At 32.6% G+C, this 24375-nt stretch overlaps 1 protein-coding gene across 13 annotated transcripts in view; it reads right to left on the bottom strand.

Annotated features, from left to right (window-relative positions):
• The window catches only part of LOC128988605 (collagen alpha chain CG42342-like), a 323334-nt gene that overhangs the window by 45205 nt on the left and 253754 nt on the right, over positions 1 to 24375 (bottom strand). For all 13 annotated transcript variants that reach the window (XM_054410032.1, XM_054410043.1, XM_054410034.1 and 10 more), the window contains one exon: positions 764 to 835. In XM_054410032.1, coding sequence (XP_054266007.1) covers positions 764 to 835 — 72 coding nt within the window. The remainder of the gene's footprint in view (positions 1 to 763; positions 836 to 24375) is intronic.

Raw genomic sequence — 24375 nt, 5'->3', positions numbered from 1 at the left:
ACAAAAATAGACAGCTCTAAACGGCCGAGAATCAAGAAAGCACTCAAACCGTTTCAACAAGATATTGGAACACGAGAAAGGACAAAGCCTCCCGAAATACCGCGTCTAGACACATACCAGCCCCAAAACACAGCCGTAAAGATGTTTCTTCAGCAAACAAGCGAGCTGTTAATATGTCACTGCATATGAACTGTAAAAATACTCTTCCGACTCCCGGAGTAAATAACCGACACGGATGTTGGGAATGATTCATACGAGTGTCGACGCAGCTAATCGGAGAAATTAATTCTCCCATTCATCGCAGGGACTTGGTGGAAACGCTCGGGTGAGAAATGCGGGGTTTTATCCGAACGATGGGAGCTCATTTAAAGCGTTGGAATTCATAAAGGGTTATTTGAGCGTTTTTATGTGCAGCGAAAGTGAATAATTGAAATGTGAGTAGATTGATTTGGGTTAAAAAGTGGTGTTTGTTACCAAAAAGTTAAAAATAATACATATTACAAGTTTCTTATGTTATATACACGTATTTACATAGGCTGTATCATACATTTCATACAAAACATTGTATAAATGTCGGCAATACAAAACTCTGTAGTGGACAAATCTAATTTGATATGTTTAATACTACTAAACATATTTTCAAATTGGACAACCCAAGATTTATATATATATATATATTCAATGAAATAGGTTTTAAATCTATAGCACAGTAGAGCTATGCGTTACACTATATGTGAACGCATTTAAGCGCTATTTTGTATACCTTGACAGCTGCGTAGACGTCGAAGCCTGGACTTCCAGATTCACCTTTTTGTCCTTTGTCACCCGGCCGACCCTGCAACAAAGGTTTAAGATTATAGTGAAGATGATTCTGAAATAATATTTATTAGTAACCAATAATTTGTTGTCCATACTACATACAGCTTTGATTATCGATAGCAATCTCGCAATGATTACATGAAACTAATACAGGGTGATTGATATAAGTGTGCCATCTGTTTTATTCGAAAACTATAAAAGATATCAAAATAAGTTGAATGGTAAGTATTTTTTAATAAAAAAATTGCAGACAATTCGAAAAAAATATTTTAGCCACCATTTTTCCAATATGGCTGCCAATTTCGTCATGAGAAAGAGTTTCGATAAAGGCCTAAGCAAGCATACCAGCTGTTTTATTTAAGAACTATTCTAAATTTCACAACTTTAACCATTATTATCTTTGAGACGGTTAGGCTAATAAAAAAAAACGCAAGAGTAAAATTGTCTTAAAATTAAGTTTTTTTCTACCGGAATACATCATAAAATACGGGTGTTCCGTAAGAAAAATCAATGTTGGCGGCCATATTGAAAAAATGGCGGCTAAAATATTTTTTTCGACTTGACAACAATTTTAAAAATAAAAAATCCTAGGCACTTACCATTTAACTTTTTTTTTATATCTCTTATAGTTTTCGAATAAAACAGCTGGCCCACTTATAATCACCTTGGTATAGCGTCAATATAACATGCAATCCTTAATTATCAGTTAAGTTATAAAATATTTAACGTTGATTATGATGAAAAAATAAAATACAATATATTATAAAAAGGAAATTGTATTATATATGTCATGTATGTAAAATTGTTAAAATATGAGAATAATCAGTAATAAAAACCTCTTCTTCAAAGTTATACGTTATAGTTGTTATAGTTAGTTATAGTTGTACTCTCTCTATTGTACACTCATATTTTTGTATTCATACGCTTGATTTAGAAAATATAATTATTTATTATAACCTTTTTATCTTGTTTATGCCAACTGATCATTTTCAAAGTACTAAACATCTTTAAGACATCCTACATAACTTCATAACGTATACATTACACAGTAACTGTTATCTCAATGAATACTACTGCACAGCTTGTGACATTAAAGTGATATTTGCTTCGCTATATCAACAACGACGGTGAAGCAGTAAAGGACACACTCGTGATTCATCCTTTACAAGACTAACAACAGTATTGTAGTATTGTAGCGGTGAATTACACTGTGGTAGGCGTCAAATTGCAGGTTTGCAGTCAATTTACTCTGACAATGTGGGTAACCGACTGTGCGCCTCAGACCTAAACCTTCAACTGGACATCTGGACCTGGCTTTAGTGATTTTCCATTTATCTTTGATACAGAACAATGATTTAATTCATTGTAGATCAGTTCAGAGGGTTTAAAAAAAATGAATCATATGTCTGCAGAAAGCCACTTTGATGCCAATTGGACATGTGCATAGCTGTATTTTATTTTAATTTTGAATTAGGATTGTTATTTTACCAGAATTAAACACAGAATGCTAAGATTGTAGTAAACATTAATAAGAGGTAGCTGGACTCTTCGATTTGTTATAATATATCTATATATTTAATACGCGACATGAAACTTTGTGAACAATAAGGCTTTTTTGTTTTAAGATTTAACCCCACATATTATATACCAAAATGTTCGTCTAGGTGTGTGTAGATGTGCAAACTGGCTTTAGATTTTCGAAATATATCTTTTTAAGGGCGTAGGGTGCCCTCAAAGTTCCTTCTATAAGGATAACATTGTGATTGATTTGAATGTTATTATAAAATTCCGAAACAGATGTCAATACATTAGTAAAAAAAAATAAATCCCAGCTTTTTTGTTTGGTTTTGAAATGTAAACAGTTTGCAAGTTTTTAAAAATAATTAGATACCCGGCAAAGAAATGTTACCCATATAGAGAAAGGTTTATATTTTCGTTTAAACATGCCAAGGATCCGACGACATAGAAATATTGCTGGTCGGACACGGCGAGTCAACATACGGCAAGCAATGCAAAACGTAAGGAGCCCAGACGAGGAGCTGGAACAACAGTTAGTGACAACGTGTACTACAAAATTACACTGACAAATACAAGAATTCACCAGCATTCACTTGGCGAGATGGCATTAAAATGTAAGAAATGTGCTGCGGTACATTTTTTAAAGAAGAACAAAGAGGACGAGGCGAAGGATTGTCATCCTGCTGCCATAAAGGAATCATGAATCTACCACCATACCGAGAAGTATTATATTCAGAGCCTACTTAAATGGAGCAAATCATTTGAGCAGAAACTACAAAGAGAACATTAGATCGTACAACTCTGCGCTCGCAATGGTCAGCACTCGAGGTAAAATTGAAGAACGTAACGGTGGAGGGCCTTTCATGTATAAGGTGCACGACACAATTTATCACTCAATTGGCACCTTACAACCGTCAGAAGGGGAGCATCCCACATATGCCCAAATTTATATCGACGACGTTGAAACAAATTTGCTCTTGCAGCACTGAACTCTTGCACATTTTGACTCATCAATTGGTTGATATTAATTCATACGCGCAAGTTTTCAGCATTATGAGCTCCGTCCTGCAAAATACTCCTACTGGCAGCAAAAAGAACTTAGAATGCATATATCCAACGATCGAGCCTAAGACCAAAGTCGATACAACGACGCAACTTCTAACTACGTTGCTATAATATCCCAATTTATTATTCGTGCGAATTCGCACGGGTTCACCTAGTATTATCTATACCACCTCTTTTGAATGTATAATCCACCAGGGTGCTCAGGACCGTCTCAAGGAGAAATGATGCACAAAAATACGTGTATACGCTTACTACCAAATTATATTTACAAACACACATTGAGTGTACTTCAATGCGTTTTCGCTCAATTAAGGCGTGTCAAGATAATCTTAAATGGAATATCATGGATTCTTTTATTTATTTTTAACTTTAAAGTCATTACTATACACTGTACATTTTGTTCAAAAGGACGAGGATACAAGTAAAATATACTCACACAAAAGTATAAAATAACATTTTAATTGGACACGAATTCTTCCAACAGTTGTATTTTGAAGTCTAACTTACAAAACTTACTTTTGCTTGGTGAAAAAGTTGCGAGTTTTAAGAATTACATCTTAGAATTTGATTAAGACAAGCATCACGACTCGCTGCAGGACTTGGCTTAAAGTCGCCGCTTTGGGCGTCACTTAGCAAAGTTGTTTTAAACATATTTGCACTCAAGTTTTACCCAAACAACATAATTGTAAAACTTTGTTTACAACGCTTTACGCCTCGAGGGACACGGGATCCAAGCAAGGCAATCTTGGCGCGACTAAAGTTTGGGGTACTAAACTTCATCGGTTTTGCACTTTTGGTAGATAATTGTTGTGCTGCATGTAACGTGACTGTGTGGTTTAACATGCAAGTAAATATTTAATAATATTGTAAAACATTATTCCTTAAAAGTGTGAAGCTTTTAGTTTACCAATCATATAATAGTAATTACATGGAAATTACACTACAATTATACTCGTAGTTAGCTTTTAGAGGTACGTTTGAATTTATAAAACGATTCTAAATAAATTACCTGTCCTCTGTGATCATTGAAATCGTTTTCATTAGTTTAAAACTATAAAAAAGCAGACAAATGATCAATACATTGAACTTGTTTTTGCATAACCATCCAGGATGTCACAGATGTTTTAGGTTGAGCACGTTAACTCAAGATATGTACTGGAGTTTTTATCAGCTAAACAATATTTGAGAGCACGTCTCATGTAACTGGTTCCATTTTTGTTTAGTGCCTAATATAAAACAAGTGTACACAACCTTTTTGTATTAATAATACACATGAAATATTACTTGCTCTTTAAGTATTTAATAACACAGTTCGCAATGTAACGGTTCTAGTATCTAATTAAAATAACACATGTCTTCTAATAAACGTGGTGCGTCTTGTAAGTGTTTGTTAGTATTTTAACTTACTTAACCACTACAACAGATTGAATTTCTACTATTGCTAAATCTTACTAATATTATAAATCTGAAAGTTTGTGTGTGTGTGTGTTGCTCAATCACGCATAAACTACTGGACGGATTGGGCTGAAATTTGGCATGATGATACCCGATTAACATTAAAGCATATTATTATCCCAAAAATCCTTTCGGGCTCCGCCCCAGTGGCTGTGTAGTTCCCCATGTTAACCTTATGGTTTTTCATATTTAAAATGAATTAATGAATCTTAACAGCTGTTTCAATTAAACAAGTTGGTTCTGTTCTATGATGTTCAATAGCATAAAAGTTACAAGGATTACCAACAGGGTGCAGCACAGCTAATTTCCAACCAAAAGGTGAGTGAGCGTAGCGAACGAACTTCAACCTGGAGGCGAGTTAGCGTAGCGAACGAGCTAACCTGAAGGCAAGTGAGCGCAGTGAACGAGCTCCAACCTAAAGGTGAGTGAGCGTAGCGAACGAACTTCAACCAGGACGTGAATGAGCCATGCGAATACTTATGAAGTTAAACGGGGCAAAGCCCGCGGGTACAGCTAGTTTACCTATATATGACAAGGCTATAAATAAATGTTTAAATTCGTGAAACAATTATTCCAAGTTTGCTGGTAATATTACACGCGATTTTCCTCAAAATAAATATTGAACAAACTTGTTAGATGATGATGATGATGAACGAATTACTTAAAAATATTAAATGATTAATATCAAACTACAAATGAGAATTCCGCAAGACAATTAATACACAATTTTAAAGCTACCTATTTTAACAAATATAACATATGAAGTGTTGTAAGAGAATACGGATTGTAAAAAAAAAAAACATATACATAACTGAGAGATCACTTGGTAATTTTAAACAAGACCGAAGAAAGGGGCGTAGAAAGGAAAACCTAAGTGATACATTTGTTGTTGTAGATGTAGTGATGGTGGGGGTGGGGGGAGGGGGGGGGTAATGAAGGTTAACGACGGACGAGGGCTACACTAAAGAGACCAGATTAATGAACATGTGTTAGGACGGGCTATCTTACTGCCCACGCTACAAACATCATTAACGTTCAAAACTACTAATCCCACTTATAAACATTCTAGTACAACACTTTTTTCCTGTTTGACCAAATATAAATAAATGTTAACTTAAGACTAGGCATGGTCTAAGCACCATAATCTTTGGAAGTATTGAAATCTCCAAATATTATGGCACTTAGTACACGTCTCAATATTACGATACTGAAAGAAAAAATAATGGTAATAATTAGTACTTTTTTCTATATATATTTGTATACAATGGAATGTTGATTGTAAGCCAACAATGTATTAGGAAATCAATTAACAGATTAAAATTCCATTTCAAGATTCCATTTTCTGAGAATATAGTGAACCCAAAGGAGGAAAGTTCTTCGTAAACTTTTTTCCTTGTTTAGACTAAAACTTTAAGAGATTTAAAATAGAATCTCAGATTCTTGGTATTTTAATTTATTTTTCCAAACATTATTAAAATCCCTCTATGTTAATATTTAAAAGCTTACAGATTTCGCTAACAAAAAAGTACTGATACTATGATAGGATTTACAAATTATGAAAACTAGTATCTTTTATAAAGGAAAATTTGAAAAAAATTAATATGGCTTCAGAATATTTTTTTAAACATTTGCAGGGTGGTGATAAACGGAAATAAAAATCACACTGTGGTCGGGTTACAACCCCAACGCGGGATGAACGTGAGAAGGAGGGGGGGGGGGTAAGTTGTGGCCCCCTAGTGGGAAAGGGGGTATTACATGAGTCTCTCTTGCATCTTATCCGTAACGTAATCCCTAAGATTTATAAGAAAAACATAACTCTGTTTGATCGTGCACCAATTTAGGAGGGACTAACAATGTGTTTATTGCCAATGTTTGCTGACAGCATTTATTCACGCAGTGCATTGGGCACTTGGAAAATAGCAACGACGTATTGGTAATATTGTACGAATAAACTCTCACTGGTAATAGTAGTTTACGCAACGATTGCGCAAAGACTATTAACGCGAGTTACGTACACTACTTTACCTACGACAGTTTTTTAATTACTAACAATCTGGTTTTTAGTTACTAACAATCACTACTCATAACTTCTTAGACAGGTTATATTTTCGTTTATTGTCAGTGTCACTGAATTGATGCAACGACTTATTGTACAATCAGCTGATTTCATGTAATCACGTGTTTGTAAAACTTCGTTAAATAATAAGTTACCTTTTTCAAGGAATAAGTTCTGCTAGCAGCATTCTTACCATAAATACTGTAACAGGTACATTTAGGGAAATATTGCATTTCATTTTTTTTTTATTTTTACAACCGAATGATTATAGTGAAAGAGTTAATTTACAGTTAGTTCTCAGCATCGAATATTATAGAATATTATAAGCAGTTTGTGCTCTCATTTCCATCTCGTCAACTTCACTTTTATAAATGACATTTTTAAAACAGTTTAGTCTACCTTCCTTTAACTTCCACCAACCTAGGTTAAGAATACGCGAGTATCAACAGGAACAAGTAAGATCAACAATTAAAATTGTCAACTGATCAGCTGATCAGCTGATTAGTTGACGTTCGAAGCATTACAATTGTAATTCTTTTCTCTCAATACTTGAACCTCATTGGTCCGTTACCTGTGTTGATATGAGAAAAACTATCCTGATAAGAAATGAAACTATGCTGATATGAAAGTAAACAGCTGTTAAGTGTAACTTTTCAATTCTAAGAACTGAACTGAAATGGCTACTTTAAAAAACGGTCGTAGGAAATGATTTTTCCAACACGAACACCCTTCTAAATTAATTTATATAAACACCGCAAAGGCTGGTTACGTTATGAAATTGAAAAGGGACTTCAAATCGAAATTATCTACACACCGACGCAATTTAGATAGAAATATTGAGTCAATCCCCAACGGCAAACACAAAAACTACATCGAAATAGTAGAGGATTCAAAATGTTCAAATAGGCTCCTAAGTATATAACGTTACTCAACAAACAGGTAGTAGCATAACCGTTTAGTTATTACTTACTACGTAAAAAATGTAAGCATTATTTGTCCGAATATAAAAATACATGCAATGCATGCATAGCACATGTTTACAAAATACATGTTTATTTATAAAACACAAATATAGCACCCACGACTGCACTACATAGTCTGGGTCAAAGTGTCGTACAAATCAACCCCAATCTGTCCTCGCGGTTGACAGGATATCATCCCCATCTCTCCTCTCACCTGGCGCGACATATTGGATGTGATTTCTGCCAAATCCACCTCTCTTACAGATTTGATAGAAAATAGCCATTTTATAGCCATGGTGTGGAACTGTGTTTTGTTTACATATAGGTTGGCTGTTGTTAGGTTGTAATTGTTGCGTTGTATTTCTAAAGGTTATTTGGTCATAGAATAAATAAATACAAATAATTGTGTTTAATTATTTTATGATTTGATAAAGATAATAAAAATTGTCCAAGACTGCTGTAAACCTTTTAGAAAATTATATAAAAATTAAAAATTTTCTAGCATACTTATGTTGATTAAAAATTCATCAACTTTTGAAACATCACTTCACCTTGCTGTGTCCTGTGTTCTTGAGCTTGAAGTTTATATTGGCCCTATGTACAATTCTTAAGCTTGTGTAGCATCTTACGGGGGTATTCTTATTCTATTTTCATAGTATTATAGTATACTCCAAGCAAATAATTTTAGTATATGTAATATGAACATTAAAGCTGAATATGTCACACAAGCTTGTGAAATTTGAGTAGGGTGAAAACAAACCACTAGCCCAAGAACGCAGACAACAATAAAGGTAAATAATATAATTTACGTTCTCAAAACTGAGTAAAAGGAGAAAACAAACATGAATTATTGCATACGAAGCAAATATAACATCTATTGACAACATGTGATCGTTAGTGTAAGATTATTAATGTATAAAATTTATTCATTATTAAAATTTTGTGCAATGAAAGATAAACATGAAACATAATTTACTTTTACATTAACTAGATTTTAATTGAATAAATTATTAAATACCAACAATTTACAAACTCCAGATATAACCAGTTAGATAATTTTACAAAGTAAAGCGAAAATCTATTAGAAAACAAGGTGCTAAAAACAAAACCACTAATGGAAGTTTAATACTGGTGTAAAATCATTTGTTAGTTTTAGTAGATTATGTATGGGTAATCTTTAATATTTAGAGCCCTTTGAAATGAAAGACATATCTCTAGAAAGTGTAAAATCCGCAAAACTAAATGGACCACCATCAGGTAAATTCCGGCCCGTTGGACGTAAATTTTTATTTTCCTAGCTATCGATTTGCATGAAATCAGGTAATTAAACTGACACTGGTGTGGTGATACATAATTGTCAACTGTTTACTCAATGTTAACCTATCGTTATGTTATGCTTTATTTTCAACTACAGGTGTACCGGTAATAGTTAGTATTATTTTATATGCCTGTTAACTTCGGTTAGTTAGATAACCAGTAGACCACAATAGTATAACGGTAGTTTTAGGGCATATACAATCTATTGATATACCTATGGTTTTCTACAGAAACATTTCACTTGGGGGAAGAAATGGAATAAACCTGTGTTTTTTTACAACAACATAACAGTTCATCCGCATTTTACGTGAGTTGATTTGCCAAACAAAATTGCTTATCAAAAACAATTGTTATAATTATTTTTTATAAATTTTCTTAACATTTTAACTAATATATAAAGGCAAGGAGTAAAATTAAACTGGTGTATTACAAACAGCAAGTATTACTGATAGTACTGAAACCTGTCATAGAACTAACACAGCATAAAAATATAAGGTGTCTCATGGCAGTAAGCCTAGGATATAACGTGCTAAATCATTTCATCGGTGAAATAAAAGCAATTAGTTCTTTAGGGATTTCATTTGTCATCATTTCACGAGTGTTCCTACTTTTGATCCGATAAAAATTTAAATTATTTTTATATTTAGTACGTGTTATTGTAATTTACTATAGCAAATGGAAACATCTTAAACATACAGAAAACATATTCGTTTCTATTAATTTCAACTCTACAACAATTTAATTGGGAGTTTTTATTTGTTTTCAATTTGTATATCTGTGATTATAAGCTAAATAAAATAGGAATAGGAGATTGACAACAAAAAGAATTAATTATTAACTCAAACTAAGAACATTATAACCGTAGTTAAAACATCAGGATACATTACGGATCTCTGCTTTGCCAAGATTAAATTTTAAATAGTTGTTCATAGCTGCAATTAAACTACGAGCAGTAAACCTTGCGGATTAATTGCACAGAGTAAATGAAAAACTTGCTTCGTGCTTGTTTACTAACTTCCTGGCTAAAGTTTTTATTGAGATTGTTTCCTTTTACTACTAGGGAATTGCCGTAACATAATTAAGGGGTTTTCGTAATCAAGGGATAGTTTGAGAGTCATTTTATAGTAAAAACTGTAGGCCTACTTTATCAAAAAATTATAAATTATTTTTAAGTGAATTTGTATTGCTATTTAGAATATGCAGTTGATATTGTAATAGAAATTGCACAACTTACAGTCTCTGTTACGTATACAAGAACTCACATATTTTGGGAACCTATCTTAGACTTTCTCCCTGTCAATCTTAACTTAATAAATATATTTTTTTTTTAAATCCAGAGGTTATGAATCATGATTGCTTGTGGTATTACACACAACTATTTAACTAAAACACATACTTATATTTGTAACAGAAACATTGTGTGTTATTCGCAGTTGGGTAAAATATAAAAACAATATAAAAAGTGCACCAAAGACTAGTTACAATATACTTTTATATTTAGTTTCCAATAGGAAGCACGTGAAAGATTAAATAATGATTTTATTGGATCATATTTAATAATTTAAAACATGTTATCTTATAGTGAGCCTATATTAAGGAATATTGTACACTAGCAGAATACCCGTTCTTAGCACGGGGTAGAAGTATTCCTTAGCGTAGAAGTAAAAAATGTTTATTACAGTTATACTCGTGCTTTGCGTTTACAATGAAGGAGGACACGGTTTGAGAAAATTTGGTTCTTTTAATTTACGGTATGCTATAGTATAACACATCTATCATAGGCATAATGTTCCACCACTACACCTAAACATAAAATAGTAAATAATCGAATATTCGCACAATATCAAAAAATTCTTTATAAATAAAAACATAAACCTATCAATTTAAACTGTAAACCATACTACTTTGACAGTAGTTATCATTGTGTATCACAGCTTTTTGTTGCTGCTTGCTTCAAATTTGCTGTTGTCATAAATTGCAAAAGAATAATGCTGCCTCTGTTGGTAAACCTTATAACTTTTTAATGCTATTAAATATCATAGTTCCTTTTCGTGTAGTTGAACATCTGAAAAAATTCTTTAATTCCTTTTAAATATGACTACTCATAAGGTTAACATGGGACACTCTAGAGCCACTGGGGCGGAGCCCGAAAAGATTTTTGAGAGAATAATATGTCTATATGTTAATCGGTAATCCAAATTTCATATCAAATTTTGTTCCAAAATTCATACCAAATTTCAGTCCAATCCAACCAGTAGGTAATGCGTGATTGAACTTCAAATAAACAAACAAACACAAAAACTTTCACATTTATAATATTAGTAAGATTTTTCTAACCAAAATATTTTTTTACCTGTAAAATTGTCTCTTTACTAACAAAAACAAAAATCCCTTAAATAACACACAGACTCACTGCATTTATTCATAAGCTTAGTATATTTTTTAAATTTTTTATTGACATAATGAGTGGACATATCTAACCTGCAATAAGCTGTCACGGAAACTTATATATGTATATAAAACGGCCATTCCAGTTAAAAACCCCAGCTATAAATGAAAATGCTGATTTATATTTAATTTTTTAATTTATAATACTAGGTACAAAGTCAACTCCTCCACAATGATGTTTATGCAGCTGCTGGACGACTTTTCTATTCCCATGGCTTTTAGTGTAATTGCCACTAAACGTTGACATCAAGTTTACATTTTATGACTGTTTATTACCCTCTTTGTAACATTGAACTAAGGAAATTATATGTGTAGTAAGTGCAGCGTGTGCATCACACTTGTAAGCAAAATTAAAATATTAATAAAGGGATTTTATTCTAAAATAGTGATCGTAAGATAGAGACATTGTCTTCATGATATATAACAACTTTAATTGTGCTACATTGCTAACATCTTTGATATTAGTGACTGTTTATTTACAGACCAAGGGGCTGATAATAACTAACATTGCTAAATTGTAACAAATTCGAATACTTTTAACAAAGTAAGGTGAGTAAAATAAAACAAAAATTTAAAATCTCAGATGTTTTGTATTTTTCTTGTGGGATCGGATATTATGCTTGGATATGATTTAATGTTTACCTTAATAAACGTAGGTTTTTAGACGATTTTAGTTCCTACATTTCTAAAATTAAGTTTTTACTTAATAGTACAGCGAGAAATATATATATTAACATACACATATATATATATGTAACAACAATTAAACAATTAACAACCATTAATTAATTTATTTGTTATTTAACAATTTTTAGAGTTAAAAAAATGTATATGTTTATGTAAGGAAAACCTACATATACGGTTTGAAAGTTTTATTTTCTGAATGATAAACTATATTTTGCAATAATTGCTTTTGTATCCGTAGAACTCTTTTACTACGTACCAGTGAGCACAAATAAAACTTCCCCTTGGATTAAGATACTAAATATTTAGTTTTAATTACTCTTTTATTACGTAAACAAAGCAAAATTGTATTTTGATTAAAATCATACTTAAGTTTTAATTATTTAAACATACCATTTTTATGCAACCCATTACTATTTTACCACAGTATATTCACACTAGATTAAAATTCTAAACCAAATTATGGATGAATTAAAACTTTCCAAACAGTATTTAATTTTATAGAAGGCACAAGCGTTGTTGTTATTTAAACGTACTATTTTTATACAAAATATTACTATTTTACCACAGTATATTTACACTAGATTAAAATTCTAAACCAAATAATGGATGAATTTAAACTTTCCAAACACTCTTTAATGTTATAGAAGGCACAAGGGCGGGTTTTGTAAAGTTGAGGATTACATGACTTGATGTATGGAGGCAATGAAAAGTTTACAACAAGGGCTATAAGCTGTAATTAGCGTCTAAAATGCAGCTTCTCGAGCCTCTGATTTATATATAAGACGGTGTGAAGTACGGCCAAACGGGGTGTTTATAAAAGATTCGTGTTTATAAAGGATTCAGACTTGAAAATGGTTATAGATAACAACTAGTTTCTTGTAGGGGCAATGGCCCCTATATTCTAGTAATTTTTTTGTACAAATTATTAGCCTCATGGGTTATCTACCTTTAATTACCGTTTAACCTTTTTGTATATTATTATTATTTGTATTATTATTATTTGTATTATTATTATTTGTATATTGTATATAAACTTTCTAATCATAATACAACTGAGGAACATTTTCCCATATAAGCCTATATAGATTTCTTTGAAAATAGACAAATTCACTTAGAAAAACAGAGGTAATGTCATCATCCAAATTGTAAAATGCTTATTCTATGACAAAATCTCTGTGAAAACAACATTTGCTGTATGGTATCCATTTTGGTCGATTCCTTGGTCTTAGTACTATTTTAACATCATCTGACCACTTTACCCGGCTGAACGCAGCATAAAGTTGACCATGGGCAAACACTGCCTTTTTCAAATAAATGACAACTTTTGTGTAGGTTCTGCCCTGCTCCACAATTTCGCCAAATCAAATTGCGCAATGCACCACAATGAATGCACCCATCGTTCATTGGTCCTACGCTGTGTTATGCAATCTCATTTAAAAGTGGCAATATATACACAGAAAGAACTTCATGTTCATCCGATGCTCATTTATTCTTCTTTCATTAATACAGTGCCAAATCTGGCGCCTGTTGTTCTCATTTCAAGGAACAATGTACCTCTGCGTGGCGGCCTACCTCTTCCGACATTATACATTATTACTGAGCAAAAGAACACTACATTGTAAAGTATTAAGTTAAAAAGTATCAAATTGTTTGTTCAAAAGATTTAATCTAATTTACACTTTGTGTTGTTTACTACTTCACTAACAATTTTACAATAACAAAATAATGCCCATTCAGGTGTGGTTATAATTTTTTCGATTTATATAATAACAGCTGTGTTTACACTAAATAAAAAGACATTAAATTAGATTCACATGTTATTTAAATGTGAACTATTTTATTCCGTAACAACCTTTTGGTGCATAATTAAGAAAAATGAATAATTTTCCCCAAAATTTCATGCCCAGACCTTTAAAATGAGACCTCTCCCAGCTTTCTACGGCCTCCCGTTCGCTCACAATTTCATTGTAAAATTTTGGGCTTACGGAATTAGATATATAGATATATGCATAGTGTGAAATACTTTTTGTAATACAACAAAATTTCGTTAATGAATTTGATGAGCTTTATGTGTACTAAAATTTAGAGTTTAACAGTGAAACTCTGATAAAGGCTGAGACGTTCTGGTTTTTGGTGAACATATTAATTTATTGGCAACACGACTAATAACTTTGATTAATGATTTGAACTTAAATATTTACTGATATTTATTAGCTGTTTTCGTCAGCCAGGATTATTTGAGCACAACGATTTAACGAGGTTGCTTTCAAAAAACTTTTAATTAAATCTTTACTTTACCCAATAGGTTTGTTAGATTTAAATTATCTAGAAATATTATGCGATCTATATTCAGATCAGATTGTATGTAATGTGATATTAGTAAATTAAATGTCACAATATATTTATTAAAAACCATTTTAGTTTAAGTAACAATGCTTTGTAATACATTTTATTGTTGAAAACGAAAATGCAGATTGGTTAAATGTTATAGAAGAAACAAAAAATATTCAGACTCTATATTTATTTTTATTTTGTTAAGACCATTTATATAGTGGTAATTTATTTTACAAATACAGTTCAGCCGAAAGATATAATTACTTATTGGGAAGATTTGTGTAAATTACATAAATATTTTATAAACAATAACCCTTGCAAACCTTCTACATAACAATCAAAGCTCTGATTCTCCATGTGATTTTTTTTTTTTTTTTTTTTACAACAAAGAATACAATATTATTAAACATATAGCCACATCTAACGGCTACAACAGCAGGCTTGTAGACAAACTTATAACCAAACACCACAAAGGGAAGGTCAAACAATTGGACGAGCGTAAGAAGTACGTTTGTGTTGAATTTTCCCACACATTACAAAATTGCCTATCCAAAGAGCTTCGTAGGCAGGGAATAGAATTAACATTCAAAACCACAAATCGTACTCGCAATACCCTGTCACAGACTGACAAAACAAGAGAGAAAATTGAAATGACAGGTGTTTATAAAATTAAATGCCAAGATTGTCCAAGCCACTATATAGGTCAAACAGGTCGTGGGTTCGTTACTCGTTACAATGAACACAGGCCCAAACCACGTTCAATCAAACAGAATTCAGCGTTCGCCCAACATTTGATTGACCTAAACCATAATATGAGTGGGATTGCTGACGGTCTAGAGGTGCTACATGTATGTAGAAAAGGTAGTAAATTAAACACGCTTGAGGAATTTGAAATATACAAATTATACAATGACAACACCGCAAGTGGACATATCCTCAATGAAAAACTACAGTTTCGTTCACACTCCATCTTCAATGTTTTAATAAACCAAAGTAACCGACCACCTGACCTTTGTCCTGCTGATAACGTGGACAACAATGAGCAAGGAGTCTGACGCTGCAGTCTACTACCTGCGCCGGGACCGTCCGCGTCGTGTGATAGGCCTATCTAAATGTTATGTTCGTAATTCGTTTCGTGTTATTTATTTATTGTATGCGTGTGACAGCAATGTCTTACTGTGTTTGTACCCTGACGATGCCGTATTAACGGCGAAACATGTAGGTTTTTAGCCTAACACATCATTTGGATTACTTGACGAGGTAATTATACCACAATATTATAGTGATTTTTTTAATCTGTTAAATTAATAAAATTATACACACCACGACAAACCCTAATTTGTAACGCGATTTTATGAATCGTATACCCACAGTTTTATTTACTTGGTGGCGTAAACCATAGATACTGCGACACTACGAGATGAACTCAGTGTGAATGCACCACGATAGATATATGATGGGAGTTATGCTCATATATCAGAGGGGCGCAGTCCCCCGGGGGTAGTGCAGTAACACACTTCGCGGGCTGGCGCACCAGCTGTTTGGGTTTCCAGAATTTAGGCGGGTAAACCTAAAAACCACATAATGTCGCTCTGAAGCTATCAACATTTAAGGATGGTGAGTTTTCAATTTATAATGATCGGTTGGGAATGAACATAAAAGTGCAATGGTGGGTTTAATGTAAATTAACTTTGGTTTTTTTATCAGCAAGTAATACTCGTTATATGAGTCCGATGCTCTCTTACTTGTACCAATTTAGACGCTTTAGACGCTTATTTTTCAATCCACCATATTACGTTAAGAAAGAGCTAGTAGAAACATTAATTTTTCCTATAATTGACTATGCCATTGCTGTATATTGTGACTGTAATGACGATCTAACTAGTAGAATACAAGTTGCTCAAAATTCCTGTATTAGATATATATTTAATTTAAGACTGGATGATCATGTAACAAGGTATTATCGTCAGTTGGGTTGGTTAAAGATTAAAGAGAGAAGAGAATTAAATGTTTTAAACACAGTTTATAAAGTTCTAAATAATTGTAAGCCAGAATATTTGTTTGAAATGTACTCAAGAATGCGTGATATCCATATGAGAGGAACTAGATTTGGTAATGAGATAATTCAATTTCCTGTGCATAGAACGATGATATATAACAAATCTTTCCATGTATTATCGATTAGACTTATCAATTAGTTTTTCTAAAGCAGTAAAAAATCTGTTATTACAAAGATATGAAGCATGAAATCATTATGTAATGAAGATGTAGTGTTTTTTCAACTATTACTTTTTACACATGTATAAATATTAGGTATCCTCATTTTGATTGACAATCCCATAATAGTTTTAGGTGATAACATCTTTAGTTATCAATGTAATATGTTTCGATTTGTAAGTGTAAGTTAATTTCTTTTTACACTTCTGTATTGTTATATAATTTATGTGTTTTCACTTATTAAAAGTAAATTTTAGATTTTCATAGTCCACAACTCTGTACATGTATATGTTGTTTGTATATTTGTTGTTCCTGTTCTGGGGGAATAGTGGACCTTTGGTCTAACTCAGGGCAGGTTAAATAAAGAATTTGTCATGTGTCATTACTTATTGAAAAATGTTCAAAAACTAAACCTACAAAATAAATATGGAAGAGGTACAAAGTGTTAGATGTATAACTCATACTGATAAAGTATTATTTTTAGGAGAAGTACACATACAGCATTCGATTAAATTATACGTAGGATTAAAAATAATAAAAACATGTTATAAACAGCCTTTATACTTTTAACTTGGGTTGGTGAAATGAGGCTTCGCATTGAATTCTGAAAATAACTTTGTGATACCGTTTATTCATCCGGTACTTAATCTCCTATTTACATATTTAAAATGAGTTTAAATTCTGGCATATAAAGTTTATACTCAGTTGAATTTCAATCTCGCAATTAATAGTATAATTGTAGTTTTATTGTAAATTATCCATTTACATGCACAGGGGTGTGACTTATGCAGCAATAAGGTATACATTATTAACAAGTGATGTAAAAAAGCGCCTTCCTTTAAATGCCCCTGGTGAAACCAGCTCCATCCGATTTCTGAGAGCATTACTTTAAACCCATAACCGATTACAGAAACCGCATGAATCGAGCTTCCAAAACAAGCCGCTTACATGCTTAATGCGAGAAAACTTGTGTTCACCGCGTGGTTGTACTACAAGATTAACAAGAAATACGCTCTTTCAACTATAGAATCTGTGGGACGAGCTAATACGTTTCCACATGGTATCTTATTACGTTAGTAATCTAAGTTTTGGAAAGGTTCAATGAAGAAAAAATATTATATCGTAATTTCTTAAGGAATGACAGTTTTTTAATAAACAAATATATTCCGTACAATGTCTATTATTAGTTTAAATAAATAAAAATATAAGAGGTGAAACGCATTCATAACGTTTTAAATTTAATTGATTTTCCCTATTAGTATTTTGTATAAAACAAACACCAACCTTTTTGATCACTTCATATAAAAAGAGCGATTCAACTGATGAAAGTGAAACAATTGTTCCACTTAGGCCCTGAGTGTAGGATCACTAAAAGATCGCTACAAATGGAACCGGTTTGCTGTATATATTAAAGCTAAGTACCCTTCTGGTATAGTCCAATTTTATCTTATTACCTTGGTTAGGATTATGTTGTAGAAGCATATTAACAAAAAAGATTTGGTGTCAATAGTTTTCTTCCGTTTTCCAGGATGATGTTATGTTAAACAAATTCTGAATAGAGCTCAAACGAAGACGTCACCAATAAAATATATATCCAAATATATACTACATTTACATACGGTATTTTCCTACTCAAACCATTTATTTGTATGTTTTTAGTGTTTCAGTAAAAATCACTTCAATCAATTCGTCCTTCGTTCAAGATACACATTTAAGTGTTGTAATAAAGGATTTTCTAGATAAGGAGAGAAGGAAGAATCCAGGAGGGATCGTGTGATAGAGCCCTTGTAATGAGAACAGATGACATAAGCCTGCGACTACCTTTACTGGACCTCTGCTTCCACCAAGTCCACAAATCCTCCACCAGATAAGGCAGTAGATTGCCTTACTGCCAAGTCAATTGCGGGATCTAGCCAGTTATTTAGGGAGGTTCTTCTATCTGTTAAAGAATGTCTTACCTACAGTACTACAAACTTTAAAAACGAATAAGAAACAAGATGGTCAATAACTATGAGTTTTAACCAATTTTCATCCAATTCAAGGACTTATTTTAATCGCTTGCGTTATCGTCTAAATACTAATATACCATTATTAAAGTAATTGCATCTATATATACGACACATCACAACTAAATAAAATGTGGCCCAACTGGCTGATAAATAATAAAATACTAATCATGTAAATCTTAAAGTACAATTAGGATGCACTGAATGAAAGAAAACCCAATTGAAGAAAGATGGACAAGACATCCAATTAGAGTGGCAATTAACGACGAGTATTTAATCTTGTTAAACCAATTAGCTCTGTAAATAACAAGAAATCCATCCAGTCCAGTATACAAATAATTATAAATATTGGTAAAGGTAAGAAAGTAAATATACAGAATTGATAGTTTTTTTTTAAGTCTTAAACTAGACACACCGACACTAATGCATGTAGAATGTTTCTAGGGCAAGTAGAATGAGTTATGAGTGTTAAGCTAGATGCATCCCGGTTGAGGGAGAATATGAATACGTTTGTACTACATTGCCATTAAACCTTCCATGTATTGGCAAGTTATAACACGCCAATGTTGTTAGTCGTTATGTTGTTAGTCGTAATATTGACATACAGTAATTGGAAACCAAATAGTTACAGTAACCTAAACAGAGGCTTATCTTGAAAATATTACGTTAGTCAAAATATAGTTTACGTGATGTAAACTCCATTTGTTTTGTCATAGAAAAGTTGTTATTCGAAATAATAACGAGCTGTGGTACCCGTGCTTCGCAATGGGCAGAGGACGAAGAAGAGAATAATGTGGCTCTTTATATCTTTTATATTAAATAGTTACACCTCCACCATTAGTTTTGAAAAACAAAACGTAATTTTAATGCTTAGTTTGGTGACATTTCTTTACTTATAATTCAGGTAAGGGGGTTAAACTTCCTAAGCAACATAATCCGGTTTAAGGAATTCTCTGTGTTCTAAAATGCCTAAGCTATATTATTTAATTCATTGAAAGTGTAATTAAATTAAAGACCTAATAGTTTTTTTTATGTTAATGGAACCAAAAGAATCTAATCAACTTGGTACAACAATATAGTCAATTAAATAACACAAGAACAATTTTATTTTTCAATCTTAGTCAAGCCTCCTCGCCCGTAGCTAATTATATTAATTAAACTAAAATAATAAGTTAAATTCTACAAAACGTTTACTACTTATGCCTAATGAAACGTAGCCCTTTTAAATAACACACAAATAAAACACCAACTAACACATTTTCAAACGGCTAGTGTATACTAATCGTATGAAAATAAACAAACAGCTTTTGATTGCACCGAACAGTAGTTGTTTTATCATTCAATTGATTAAATCATGTACACTTTCAAAGCATGTAAGGCGGAGAATCCTTTTTCGGCAAATCTGCACAATAAGTTTCATTTAGATATTCCGTATGCCTATTTTTTTATTTGGTTAATGACCTTCAGCGATGACCACAAATTTGATCTCATCACTTTAATAATACATATTAAAATGTATAATAGATATTTAATTGCCAACATGTAAATCAATTAGACAAACATGCTTTCTCGTACTACTCTAACGATTAGATTGCCAGCTGGCCTGCCTACACTCGACCAAGGAAGGTTACTTCAAGTTAATTTTATTGGACTGTCACTTGGACTGTAACACATGCAATAGAATGATTTTTAAATAAATTGTGTATCCAAGTTCTTAAACATGGTATAACTTGTTTATTTTCTTTTACCTCAACTGAAAAAAATCAGTAACAAAATGGTCTCTAACTATAAAATGAATATGGTGCAGTATGACTATCTGCAGCTGACTCTCCAATCGCATCTAGTTCGTTATGTCAATATTGATGCAATAGGTTATATCGGTCGTTACGACACCCACGACGCAGCTAAGGTGAACGAGAATGCAAATCAGCTGAAATTACTGATTGGTTTATCATAATCGTTGATTCAGACCTACAATAAAGGTACAAAGAGACCATTAGTAAGAAACACACAAAGCTGAGTGGGCAGAGAGTGATAAAGAGAGGGAGAGTAAAGATGAGAGTGGGAGGTTAGGAAGTTCCGGAGCCTGAGGGACTAGGTGTCAGGAGATCCATCAGGGAAATGTTCAGAGGAAGTGTTGGCAACAGTGATTTACATACATTGTGGAGTAAACTAGCTAGAATGTGATTTAACACCCCCTCAGGGAGATAGACATTCAAAATGCTTAACGTATGTAAAATAGTTTTCTAAATATGTGTTATTTCAAACTTTATCTTTGTGAGTTTAGAAGACACATTTTACAATATAAAAAAGTTTCCGCACCACTAATTTGTTCACTGTAGTTAATCATTGTGAGGTTACTATCTAACTTAATTATACCATAGGAGAAAAGGTTATAGTATAGGACTTCAGTTACAGAAAGTGACAAAATCAAATGTAGAAATAAACAATCAACTGTTAACAATGATACATACGCTGATCATATTTCAAAGTATTTTTTCTTTGTCAAATGCATTATTACTCACATAATTCTTCAATAAGATGCATTACAGAAGATCCTTGCTTGTGACGAGTCTCAAAAGACCCTTTTCATGTTTAAGTTTAAAACCAACCACGTTATTTTTTGTCAAGGAGGTAAATACTGAATAATTTAGCTCATTCTTGAGTATACGAAAATACGTAAGTAAAATATATGATGAAAAAATAAATCATGCAACACACCACAAAACGTGTTCTATAAAATTTAAGTACAATAAATTCAAATTATTCAACCATTTGAAAATCCAATAAAAGGCGATGAAGCGAGATAGAAATTCTTAAAATATAAAAGAACCTCCCTAAATAACTGGTTAGATCCCGCAATTGACTTGGCGGTAAGGCAATCTACTACCTTATCTGGTGGAGGATTTGTGGACTTGGTTGAAGCAGAGGTCCAGTAAAGGTAGTCGCAGGCTTATGTCATCCGTTCTCATTACAAGGGCTATATCACACGATTCCTCCTGGATTCTTCCTTCTCTCCTTATCTAGAAAATCCTTTAATACCGTCTCACATCACTTGAAATATAGTTCTTTAAGGAATAATTGCTGTTATATTAATTTAGACTAACTAAATCAAAATAGACGCACAACAACTTAAATTATTTAGTTTTGGGCAGAGAATTACTTGAAATAATGTCGGAAAATCCTACTAAATAATATAATTTAGCAGCAAAGTAAATGGTTAACATTTTTATTGGTAGAAGAAACAAAGTTGTAAAGCAAACAAGTTCTGCTACGTTAAAGGTTTTTGCGTTTTTAAAGTCAACTGTGCGAAGTTTATATTTGCTGAAAATGAAATCGATAAACTATATCTATATATGTATACCTTTATGTAATATCTAAAAAAGTACTAATCTCAACTTGGGAGCTACATCACCTAGACGATAAAGGTAGATTTTTCTATAAAATAACGATTAATTAAGTTTAATTTGAAAGCTTAAGTAGAAAAAAACTAGTCTCAAAATTACTCCTGGTCCGAGGTTGTGTCGGGGCTTAACCAAACTCCTAATTACCTAAATATTCTCTCCCATCCTGCAATCCCATTATTGAAGCTTTCAGAGCGCAGCGATCCAAACACATTGCACACTATACGCTTGTGTGTACTGAGCATGTTTGCCCTGAGGGAAGTAATAATCTGCAAATAAAACGTGTACGCAAGATAACTCCGGGCAAATATCAACCAGACCTGCGAGGGGAAACAATATTATGAAATGTTTAATTGGTCGCAGCCCCCTCCCCCTCCCCCTCCCCTCGGCGACACGTGGTCTTAACAAGGGAAGTGAACTCTAATTATTCCAGCATTATTATCAGTAATTTCGCAGGATTGTCCTCTAACAACCCTTCCCCCAGTACTGCAGAGTGGGTTACGCGTTTGGTTTTAAGGGCTGCATTTTGAGATAGCAAAGTGGTGTAATAAGGATTTTGAATATTTTATAATAATAATTGTTAGTGTTTATGGTTTATGGTTAGTAATTGTTGTGAAGTATGGTTATATCTGTAAGGTCTATACAAATGAATAGACAGTTTAAACGTAGATAAAATTGCAAAATTTTTTGACTGACATATTATTTGTCAACAATTGAATTAAAATTTGCTAAACAAATAGCAACAGCAAAACCAAAAATTTCTTGAAAAACGCGTGATTATGGTAAAAAACAGAATTACTCTACTGAAGAATAGATCATTGGTTTGCAGTTTAGTTTCTACAGCAGAGGCATTGCGGAGGAAGCTTTAATACACGATTTTTTAACAAGGGAAAACTGTTTCACAAGAACAACTTAAATTTCACCTACTGTTAATGGTTTGGTTCATAAGCTATTGCTGTAGGGTAAAACAGTAAAATATCATTGCAGTTAGATAGTATATAACACTAGTCCTGAAAATGGGTGTTTACCGGACGAGTGTGGTCATTCCCGTGCGACACATACCGGTAAACACATTTTGGACGAGTGAAGTACGATATTTTACGCCATACTACTCTAAGCAAACTTAACAATAAAAAATCTGTACATATCCCTATGTATTCCCACCGACTAAAGGACTAACAATCACTACTCATAACTAGAAGTTATATTTTTGTTTATAACCACTCATTGCCAAATATAATATAACAGCTGGTTGGTGTCCGGTAAAAACTCATTACAGTACAGTAGTACGTAATGAAACCCCATTTGATTGATTAACCTGGCGGCAAACAGCTGTTTTCCGTACTAAATCCTTGCGTGGGAAGTTCGTTAAAACAGTGTTGTTGGGCGTAAAAGATTTTACTCTGGGTTAATACTTATCAGTATGGTTGGAAAATGGAATGAATGGAAAACAACCAAAAATATGTATTGGTACTTTTAAGAGAAATATAAAGAACATGTTTTCAAATAAAAACAACAAGCAGTAAATAAAATTCCGTGTTCATATTGATTCAAAAAAGGAGCTGATCTCAAGTTGGATTGGAGAAACTAATGAGCCTAAAAAGAACGTCAAATTTAATTGAATTTCGAGGATACAGCAAGATATTTAGAATATTATTATAACAAATTTGTATATACCATATCAAATACCGTAGAATTATACTCTGATGAATGGTGGCAGGGCCGATAAGAACATGCTTGTGAATTACAGAAATTTATAGGAATATCAAAACTGTAAAATATAGGAGAGTTTAGTAAGCTACGTAGAAATGATGTACAGGTAACAATACAGTATACAACAGGTTGAGGAAAGAAATGATGTTCACATAAATGAATGATACTAAACGATATTGATCTATAAGAAAATCACCGTAACAGTGAATAATCGATTACTATTAGTAAATTCGTGAATTAGGAGAGCAGAATAAAAGTGCGACAAAAGATAAGGCCTTTATCAGAGGATCAGGGTAGCAGGAGATTTATGATTGCTATTTCTAGAAAAACTTATAGAAACAGGTGAGGTGAGAGAACTAACGTTAATAGTCAAA

This window comes from Macrosteles quadrilineatus, unplaced genomic scaffold, assembly GCF_028750875.1.
Source record: "Macrosteles quadrilineatus isolate MER2022 unplaced genomic scaffold, UCM_ALF_1.0 Scaffold_3__2_contigs__length_128488019, whole genome shotgun sequence".
In the NCBI taxonomy this organism is placed as follows: Eukaryota; Metazoa; Arthropoda; class Insecta; order Hemiptera; family Cicadellidae; genus Macrosteles; species Macrosteles quadrilineatus.
Note: the sequence above shows the minus strand (reverse complement) of the source record. Positions and strands in the feature narration are given on the sequence as shown.